Source organism: Pezoporus flaviventris, unplaced genomic scaffold (assembly GCF_033815535.1).
Source record: "Pezoporus flaviventris isolate CSIRO_AGI_PZ_B2104156 unplaced genomic scaffold, CSIRO_AGI_Pfla_v1 ptg000029l, whole genome shotgun sequence".
Taxonomy (NCBI): Eukaryota; Metazoa; Chordata; class Aves; order Psittaciformes; family Psittacidae; genus Pezoporus; species Pezoporus flaviventris.
The window spans coordinates 12,624,846-12,635,606 of NW_026892577.1; the positions used below are offsets into that span (position 1 = coordinate 12,624,846).

At 42.8% G+C, this 10,761-nt stretch overlaps 1 protein-coding gene across 1 annotated transcript; it reads left to right on the forward strand.

The window, feature by feature from the left end:
* The first annotated feature begins 9,215 nt into the window (after positions 1-9,215).
* On the forward strand, positions 9,216-10,761 carry LOC133272444 (homeobox protein VENTX-like). The gene is made up of 3 exons (XM_061459589.1): positions 9,216-9,761; positions 9,957-10,171; positions 10,286-10,761. Exons 1-3 carry the CDS (start codon positions 9,542-9,544, stop codon positions 10,589-10,591), a joined length of 741 nt encoding a protein of 246 aa, XP_061315573.1. The 5' UTR covers positions 9,216-9,541; the 3' UTR covers positions 10,592-10,761.

The window sequence follows — 10,761 nt, forward strand, 5'->3', positions numbered from 1 at the left end:
AAGTATGGGAGGACAGCCTTAGCCTGGCATTATTTTAGTGTGCTACCTGTTCAGTGATATTTCAGTGTCTCACGTGTAAGTAGAATTTGCAGTTGCCATGTTATATCAGGCCACTGCAGTAATCTAGTCTAGGATCTGGTCTTTGCATCATTCTGTTTATTCATTTTTGGTCTAACGTAAGTGATGCTTTTGTAACTTGCCTAAGAGGAAACAGTTTAATTACTATCTTGTAAATGCGTGCTGAGTCTTAGCTGTAAGGTTATTTAGTTCTTCACTGTAATACTAAAGTTGATCTCATTTGCATGTTGGCATTATATAGATTGAATACTCAGTTTAGACACTAAAATAAATACTGTGTTTAAAACTGGTAGAACTCAATTTTCATCACGAAATTTAGAGCTCAGAAGGCTAGAGAATTAGAGTTGCCATTATCTGAGAGACATAATTTGGAAAGCTTAACTGGGCATTGGTGGTGAGCCTGAGCATCAGACTTGGAATTAAAACCTCTGCAAGTAGATGCTTATTTGTGATCATATCTCATAAAGCTCATAAACAGTAACAGTAGTAAATTATTCACTTAAGAAACAGATACTTAATACTTTTTCTGCAAACAAACTAGTGGAGGAGGTTTTGAAAAATAATAATGGGAAAAAGCTAGACCTGTAGTACACAAAATGTTGCAAGGAATTGGAGGGAACAAACATGGAAAGAAGGAATGTCAAGGGGAATTAGTACTAAAATGTAAGTCAAAAATGTATATAGTTAAGAATCAGAGGGCAGGCCTACATAGTTTTTTTTGTGTTTAAATTATGAGGGGGAGGTGCCATAATATGTAGTCTATAACTAATCATTGACCAAAAAGAGTGTGGAGACTTCAGTTGTACTGGGATTAATAGAGAAACTAGTTGAAAATCTAATAATGGAAAGTTGAAAATCAATAAAGATGAGCATTACCATGAGACAACAGAGTTCATGATACAAAGGAGAGAAAGGGACAAAAGAAGCAGATGAGCAACAGTGGGCTTCAAAAAACCAAACATCAGTAAAATCAAGAAATTGGTACATGAGGTCCTGGGGAATGAATTCTAAGGCAAAAAGAAATTCAGGAGGGCTGAGGGTTTCTAAAAGAGGCTTCTAAAACAGGCATATTTTAAGTATAACAACAGTCTATTCTAAAGCAAATGGGAGAAAAGCCTGGCAGCAGTGCTGGCTGCATTAGGGGCCCATCACTGACCTGAAAAATACCAAAAAAGAATACTGAAAATAAGTAGGAGCAATAAGGCTGCATTGGCAAGAATAAATATTAAAGAACAGCACAGCAGGTTAGGAACAAAACTGTACAGCAAGGGAAAAGCAAAACAATAAAAATGGATTCTTAAATAATTTTCTATTATACAATAAAAGTTCTCTGCTTATTAGGATAGGTGAATAAATGTCAGATGGTGCAAAAGCCTGAAGTGCTTTGTATTTCACTGCCTATTCTCTAAGCAGTGTGTGTCACAATCAAAGTTAACCAGGAAACAGGAATACAGGTCAGAAAGGGAACTATCAAGCTAATTAGATGTATTAGAACATTAAATTCTGATTAAATCTATTCTATAATAATATGGCGCAAAACTCAATCTTGGAATGATTGTATTTTTGATTAAGTATGAGTGAGTTCCCAGAGAACCAGAAAATAATATTTCTTATTAAAAGTGTGCAGGAGCACAGGAATGAGTGGAAAGGCAAGGTAAAAGAATGACTTGGTGAATCAGCCAGATGAACTTTGATACCAGAAGAGTTACTGAAAAAAAGTCTAAAAATCTTCAAGCATAGAGACTAATTTCAAAGGCCAACATGCATTTCTCCATAATTTCTAAGTAGCACAATGGTCTCCTTTGTCAGAGTAACTCTTCCAATATATTAAAACAATACAGTATGTTATGTGTTAAAGTCAATAAACCCATTGACAACAGATCCACCTGACCTGATTATTTATTAAGTAGCTAGGATCCAGATGATGGTACTGTAAGGTGGATACACAACTTGTTAGTATCTCATTTCAAAGGGTAATTACCAGTGTCCATTAAATTGTGAAGATAAATTGAGTGGGAGATAGGAGGGTGTCGTGGTTTAAACCCAGTCAGACAGCTTGTTCGCTCACTCCCCCCCCTTCTTGCCCTCCCGCTACTCCCGGAGGGACAGAGAGGAGAATCGAAAAGAATGCAACTCCAACAGGTTGAGATAAGAACAGTTTAGTAACTAAGGTATAACACAAATCACTGCTGCTACCACCAGTAATAATAATGATAAAGGAAATAACAAGGGAAGAGAATACAACGTCTCACCACCAGCCGACTGATAACTCACCCCCCCAGCCCGACCAAGCTCTGACCGATACCTCCTCCAACCCCACAGTTCAGCCCTTCTGGGTAACTCCCAGTTACATCCTGGGCATGACGTGCTGTGGTATGGAATACCTCTTTGGCTAGCTTGGGTCAGGTGTCCTGTCTCTGCTTCCTCCCAGCTTCCCCTCCTCCCTGGCAGAGCATGAGGCTCACAAAGTCCTTGGCCAAACCAAAACATCCATGTTATCAGCTCTGTTCCCAGGCCGAAAGTCAAAACACTGCACTGCACCAGCTACCAAGAAGGAGAAAAATGACTGCTACTGCTGAACCCAGGACAGAGGGGTAGGACTATCCGTGTATTACGGATATTACAAGCAAAAAGCAGGTGTGGATCCCTCAGGGATGAGGCACAACACTTGGCGAGAGCCTTGGCTTTAACCAGAAGCATGGCATTACCATGGTGGGATTCCTGGGACACCAGTACTAATCAAATGGGACTGAATGCAGTGGAGCGCTGCTCAGAAGTGAAGCTCAAGGGAAAGCACCACAAAGGTGAGTAATAAAACCTGCGCTGATTAACATACCATACATATGCAATGTCCTGTTTTGCTTGTTGGTGAACTGATGTAATACAGGTGCTGCTGTCTAAATTCTGAGATCCACAGCCAGCTTTCACCTTGGCAATGCAGATGGTGGGGGCAGGGGTGAGTGACCTATCTTGTCTTACCAGAACAAGAACATAAGATGTGTTTGGAACTCAACATGCTCTGATGAGGGAGGCAGACTATCCTGGCTTACCTTTAATAAGGTCTTCTCATGCCCTACACTGTATTATGACAGGCGGGGCCTGGATCCAATTGTGTCTGTGATTTTACTAATGCAGTATTGGGTAGGATGGAGAGCACACTTACACAACACACAGGACTAGAACTCACAATAATCATGATGAAGGTTTAAATTTAATTTTCAAGGGTTTAATTTACAGTTTTGCACCGAGACAGCAAACATAGGTGTTGCCAGGGTGTCCATTACTAGAACTTACGTTAAGAGAGGTTACAGAGGGATACTGAATTTCCATGATATACATATGCTATTGCAGTGAGAAAGTTACTTGGTTCTAAAATGTGCAGAGGGGTAAAAGCTCTCCATGCACATCTATCTGTTGGGAGAAGGTGGAAAGCAATGTTTACCAGTTCTTTTAGCTGCTAAGAACTGACTTCACCATCCCTGGAGGTAGTTAAAAGACGTGTAGATGTGGCATTTAGGGGCATGGTTTAGTGGCGGACTTGGCAATGCTAGGTTAACGGTTGCACTCGATGTTCTGAAGGGTTTTTCCAAACTAAATGATTCAGTCACTGCCTCAGCTAAACGTCTGCGACTTTTTCCCTTCCTTTGCCTAGCAGTTTATTGGGTGTGAAGTCTTCATATAACCAGAAGATGGCACAAGAAACCCTTGCAGACTTTTAGATGTACATGCCTCCCTGTGAGCAAAGGTACCGCGAAAAAACGATCTGCCTTCCAGATGTCTGCCTAAAATTTGCCTGTTAGAAACAGGCTAACATGAAATAGCAGGGTTTTTTTTTATTATTCCAATTTTTAAAGCCAACATGTGTTTACATTCAGCTGCTTCCTTTACTATTTTAGAGAAGTGCGTGCACACAAAACTTTATAATTTTAAATCTTGAGTACCTTCTGTTGATGTGTAATGCATTTGTTTGTGTAAAACCTGTCAAAAGGAGTATGCTGCATTACTTGGGGAGGAAACACAGACATTGGATTACACATTACAGGGGCAGTGTCAAGCATCTTACGTAACTACATTCCTGTCCTCACCTACGATAGCCCAGCTTTTCCTTTATCAGTATACTGAGATGGAACGCTGCGACATGTCTGTGCTCCCTGTTTTGGGATGCAATGAAGGTAGATGGGCAGTGTCATTTGCGGTCTGCTGCTACAGTTCTGCATTCTGTCAAAGTAACATTTGCAGGATACTTAGTAGAAGTGACTGGAATAAAGGAAATAGGAAGAAACTCTGTGTAGTGAGGAATACAGAAGACAAAGGAATGACTAGAAACATGAAATGGAGAAGAGCCTTGAACTGAAAAACAAAAAAAAAAAGTAAAATTTATTTCAATTTCATTTAAACAGACTGGGTTTGGAGCAGTACAAAGATGTGATTTATATTAGGAATAAGTCAAGGGAAGGAAGATTCTGTAAAATGTTTTCACTGCTGGGACTGATGCATTTCAAAGCATAGGCTAGGATGGGCACTGAGGGTGATAGATGAGCCAGGGCTGCCAGCTGTGATAGCTCATTCTCTTCCTGGCTCATCATGCTCAAATTCTAACTCTACAAGCAGGGGGAAGGGGGGGGGAATTCATTCTATGATAGTTGAAAATGAAAAGTTACTTTCAAGAATTATAAATGCTTCAGTCATAGATAAATTTCTTTAGAATATGTTTGTGGGAAACAAAAAGTAAAAATAATGGAGCATTTCTGATTTAATGCATTCTTGGTTTTATATTTACTAGGTTGTCAAATGTAACTTTCAAAGTAACCATCATGAAATATTTACCCTTCAGCAAAGACTGACAAAGAAAAAAGCATTGATCTAAAATGTGGAGTAGGTTTTGAAAGGATTTCAGGGCATGAAAGTGTGACATTTTGGAGTATCCATTAGACTGTTAGTCCAAGTGATCTCAAAAATTACTAAAACTAGTGGCATTTATGGGAATTTCCATATGCCTATTATTCTCTATAGGTACATCTCATATCCTTAGATAATTCATATATCTAACCCAACCAAGATCCTAAAGCATATTTGAGCACCTAACAATTAATCCCTATCTTCAGAAAATAAAATAATTTCTTAAGCCCCTTTTCATGCTGCTTCCATTCAACTAATAGTGGCACATGTTTTAAATGTGATCCTGATTCATATTGTTTTGGGGTTTTTTTTTTAAATAAGCTTAAATTTGGGTAAAGAACTGTTAAAAACATGACACATTTTCTTTCTTAATATTTACACCATATCTCTGCAGAACATGTATCTTTTAAAAACATTTCACCTATTCTGCCTAGTTGCTGGTAACAGCCTTATAGTGAAAAGCCATGGGAGCTCTGTTGATTTAGATCAATTCCAAGCATGATGAGACATTTAATTTTTGTCTATGCATTGTAATTCTGTTTATTCCAGGCCCTCCTGGTATTTCTGCACATATGGTCTTTTCATTCCTTGTGGAAAAGTAGTTCTTATTCTGTCAAAGAGGAAAGATTATAATAATTGATAATAAAGAGATTGGTTAGAGGCCATTTCTAATGCTTTTAAGTCTTAAAGAGTGATTTCTCACCAATTACAATGGTTGGATAAACATACTAGGGCAAAGACTATAGAACTGTGTAGCAGCCTTTGTGTCTCTGGGCAGACCTTCACAGGAAATCTACATGTCCACAGATAAATGTGCATCCTCTTGCGTGTCATAAACTGCCTTTTTCACTCTTTGGATTGTATCAGAACCTATGTGTTCCCAAGGACCATACATTCACTCTAGTCTCACAGCGCCCTCAACTTTTGCAAGAAAGGGTCACTTGCTGTGACAAATGATGGTCCCCTCCTTTGGTCTTGTAGACACCCACTGCAGCAAGGCCAAGTGGTGGCATTTTTCTCCAGTACCTGTGGGGAACACGAGGTACTTGGCAGCCCTCTGCTACTTTCTCTTCAGTTCCTTCAAAACTTCAACAGAAAGGGGATATTTCAGAGCACAATCCTGCCCCTCTCTAGGGCTGTGTACTGGCTTACCAGGGTAGAGCTGGCCTTTGGGCTGGAAGATGTGGAGCAGCAATTAATTCTCAAAGGCTGGACTGTTATCCCAAAATTTCTACTGCCTAGAGGGCATCCAAACAGGACTAGCTAGTTCTGCAGAACCTCCTCAGCCTGAGACCACTGTTGTGTGCATTTCTGCTGACGTCTTTTGCATATAAGCACCCTTATCTTGATCCCACCCTACCTGTCCCAGCCAAACATCTGTAAAGCCACTTCTTGGCCTCTTTGAATGCAGCTGCTGCTCACAAGATTTGTCAAGTGTCAAATCTCAACTCATTTTAATTCTCCTGAATGCTAAAATGTTCCCTTCTATACCATCTCCCACAGAATGGCCTGGCCTGGCACTTGGCATTATGATCCCGTCTCCTTTGGTCTTCAGGAAGCTGATGGTCCTTATTTTCACAGGGAAGGTGCTGACTCCCCAGAGAGGGCAACTGTGTATTGTACAAACATCTGCATAAAGTATTGTCATTTTCTTCAGAAAATGGATCTTCAGACTTCTGCCAGTGGCAGTCATGGTGATATGCCTGAGCTCTTTTGTTTCCTCCTCCTTGTAGCAGCAGAATGACAGGTCCTATCTGACAGACTCCTGAGGACTTTAGCATGAGCAGGTTTTCATCCCATTGACAATATCACTTGATTTTTAACATGGTATTTATGAATCATAGTTTAGCAGGAAATCTTCAAACAAACAGTGAATAATAGATAGAAAGGAGGCAGCTTAAGAATTGTTGATAAAATTAAAGGAACAGCTGTTAAATATCATAGCAGTCATTACATGCAGAAGTCATCTGCCACCTTCCAGGATACTTACACATTTTATATATAATGGAAATGAGATTTGGGTTAACCTTGTCACAATATGATCAATTTGCATCTCTGAGAGCTCAACACTTGACACCATCTTTCAGCTGTGACATTTGCCTTGATGCAATGCAATTAATAAACCAGCAGTGGATAAAGATGTAATTTGCAGTTCAGATGGCAAAATGTCTAAAATCTGTAAAGAAACCATGTGGCAGATGTATCAGTGGATGCTAAAGCCCAAGATTTTCTATTTTTTAAAGCACCATCATACGTCATATATTCTTTTTGTCCTATCCAACAGCTTGTCAAGTGCTTTTTATTTGTTGACATAAAGCTGGATATCATTAGATAGACTTTTATATCTTTTTTAAAAAACTGCATATGGATATATATGAATATATGTTATATGTAAGTATCATATATTGTTTAGATACATAAATATGTATGGACTAAAAATGAAAATAATTCTGGGTACAGGTGTTGTATTTATATCCTTGGGATCTTACCCCATCTGTGATGCAGAATGCTGTTAAAGTAATCAGAGTGTATAAATTGTGAAAGAAGTTTGTTACACTTCCTTTTTCTGATGTTCATGACATTTAGTCCTTAAGAATGGCATTTTGCCTGACTGCAGGATTCTGCAGGCAGGCAACAGCACTGGTATTCCCACTTCTGACTAGCGAGGCTGCTGTTAGGCCACATGTTAAATGCAGGAGACCCCGGGGACTTATCATTTAGCAATTCAGTTAACAGTGCAGATTCCTTTATGTCTTCATCTATCTCCTGCTTGCTTGGTCTGCTCTGTGAAATATGGTGCCACCAGAACTGGCTAACACTCAGAACTTCTGGTATTTTAAAGTATTTCCTCAGGGTTTTGATGGGGGTAGTCTTTACATTTACCTAATGAAAAGAATAGTTAAGAACCTCTGCTTGGTATATTGGGGGGTATTTATAAAATAGAGAAAATTTAAAAACAATCTTATACAGTTTGATTAAATAAACTTTCCAAACTTCCCATTGCTAATCTGAAAATGCTTGGGAAGGATAAGTGGATGAGGTTTCAAGAAATTAGATATCGCACTCTTAAATGTAGTGAATGGATTCATGGATGGGTGTATGGATATCATACTTTGAGCAGACAGTAAGTTGAACTGTTGGTTTTAGGAAAAGATAGACGAGGGTTTTAATAAAACCTTTATACTGGGTTAATATAATGAAAAAATATATTGAAAGATTTAGATAGAAATACATTGAAAGATTTAGATAGAAAATAAGTAGAAGGGCTTCAATCTTCAAGCCTCTACCTTGCTGACAGTCTAAGAAATAGATAGAAGCATGGTCATAATAATTGACAATGCAGAGAGAGCAAATACTGAGAAATCCAGCATGAATGGCAGAATAACCAAGCAAGTCACAGGGTAAAGGGACAGTAGAGCACTTTGCAGGTGGTAGAGGTCAGTTGTAAAGCAGAAGGCAGGAACAAGGACAGACAAATCAAACATGCAGTCGTGATTTCTGGGGGCAGACTGATACCAAGCAGGGGTGTGATAGGAGTTATCAATGGTGCAGTGGCTCCACTCTGATCTTGCACAGAATGGGAGGATGGAAAGGGGAGGCAATTCATGGTTATTCTGCAGTGAAAAACTGTCCATAAAGCACCAGGAACCTTTTGTCATTTTGACATTACTGCAGCAGCCAAGTGTTCCAGGTGCACACAAAACCCAAAGAAGAATGGGAACACTAAAGACATGCATAAGGCAATGAGAGGAAAGACGGGGAGAGTGAAATAGCGGAGAAACCTGTGTGACCTGCACAGCTGAAAGAGATCGGGGAAGGAAGATATGATGTGAATTCGGTAATGTCAGTAGAATGTTAATTCTAAGGCAGAAAGTTGTCTTTTTTTTTTTTTTTTTTTTCCCCGATACGTTAGTCCAGAGAACATACTTTATTTAAGCAGCCAGAAGCCAGTCGATTTGTACAACCCAATAGCCTTGACCTTTACTTTTTTCTGTTTCACAGCCTTCTCCTCCAAATCCCTTGGCCTCTGCCTGGTGCTTACGACCTGATACCCCAGAGAACGAAATGAGTGAGGAACACAGTGCTCAGCCCAGACAGGAGCACGCTTGAGAAGATCCGTTTACACAGTGGATCTTCTGCTTTAAAAGGAATAAAAAAGCCAGCTTCTAGAGGAAGGGAGCAGCAGCATCCGGAGATGCTGGTCTGTCCTGGGTTCAGCTCGCTGTGTGCTCCCCCGGGGGTGCATTCCCCAGCGCCGTTTGAGGCTGCTCAGCTCCATAAATGCCATTTGCATCTGGACAGGATGTAACAAGAGCTGTAAATCACTAACGGCGGAGGAACAACTCAACTCCAGGAGCAGACACGGCGGAGCCGGGCCTCCGCGAGCTATGGCAATGTGTGAAAGGCATCTTTTGTTGGGGGGGGGAGAACTGATAGCAATTAGGTGATACTTATCTTGCCCTTTGATGTGTTTTTACACAAACAACGTTTTCCTCCGCGACTTGCGGTATAAAAGAGGAGCTGTGCTTCTTGACACCCTCCTACATCTCCGAAACAAGGCAGGATGACCAAGGCCCCTTTCTCTGTGGAGTGGTTGTCCCAGAGCAGCCAGGCACCCAAGAGCACCACCGCGGGCTCCCCTCACCGACCATCCTCCGCCGGCCACCGGCCCGCTTCCGCGTCCAGCCCCGGCTTGAGTGACGGGAGCAAGGAGCAGCCCGCCGGGCCGCGGCACGGGAGAGGCGGCAGTAGCCGGGAGCGTTTGGCGACGCCCTTTGCTGCAGGTAACCGCGGCCTCGGCGATATCCTGGTGCTCTTGCAATGGGAGGAGAAGGACGGACGGGCCTGGTACCCTCCACACTCCGGGTCTCCCGATGAGGCACGACTGTTGCCCTGAAGCGAAGGAGGCGGGTGGCACCCGAGAGGTTCCCAGGCCTGGCTGACCCTTTTCTCTCCCTTTCGCCTGTCCCCAGGAGCAGGCGAGCGGCCGTGTGGAGCAGAGCAGTCCCCGCCGGAGGGAAGTCCAGAGCGCTCGGGCTCCGAGGAGGGCGGTGGCAAGGTCGGCCGGCGGCTGCGCACTGCCTTCAGCGCCGAGCAGGTCAGCACCCTGGAGAGCTCCTTCCAGAGGCAGCAGTACCTGGGGGCGGCCGAGCGCCGCAAGCTGGCCCGCAGGATGCGGCTCTCGGAGGTGCAGGTGAGCGGCGGCCTCGGGCAGCACCGTGAGTTGCCGTTGCTTGGGCGTTGGCCGCGGCGTGAGCTGGGCGCCGCTGTAACCTCAGCTCTTCTCCTTGCCTCCCCTTTCCCCTAGATCAAGACCTGGTTTCAGAACCGCCGGATGAAACTCAAGCGGCAGTTGCAGGAGCTGAGGACGGAGTCTTTCTGCAGCCCCCCTTATGGACCTCAGAGCAGCATCGTACCCTTGCCTCTCACGTACATGGCCCAGCCACTTCCTCTGTTCCGGCAAGGGGCTGCCTCCGGAGGCTTCACCTTGGCGGCGCTCCCGGCACCCAGCCCGGAACTCAGCAGTGCCTGCAGAGCACAGCCTGTGGGCTTTTGGGCGGCACCCTGCTTTGTTGGGTACGGGGACCCCACAGCTTTCTTGCTGGGTGTCTGACCCTTTGATACGGACGATGACTAAGGAGGATTTGCACTACGGATACCTATCTGTAACTGCCTGGTGGAGTTATGATGCAACGATGTGCAAGATATTTTACAGAGACATACTGGACAATCTGAATCGTGGACTTCAGGCCCCAGCATTTATAGGCAACTGTGTAAAATGGA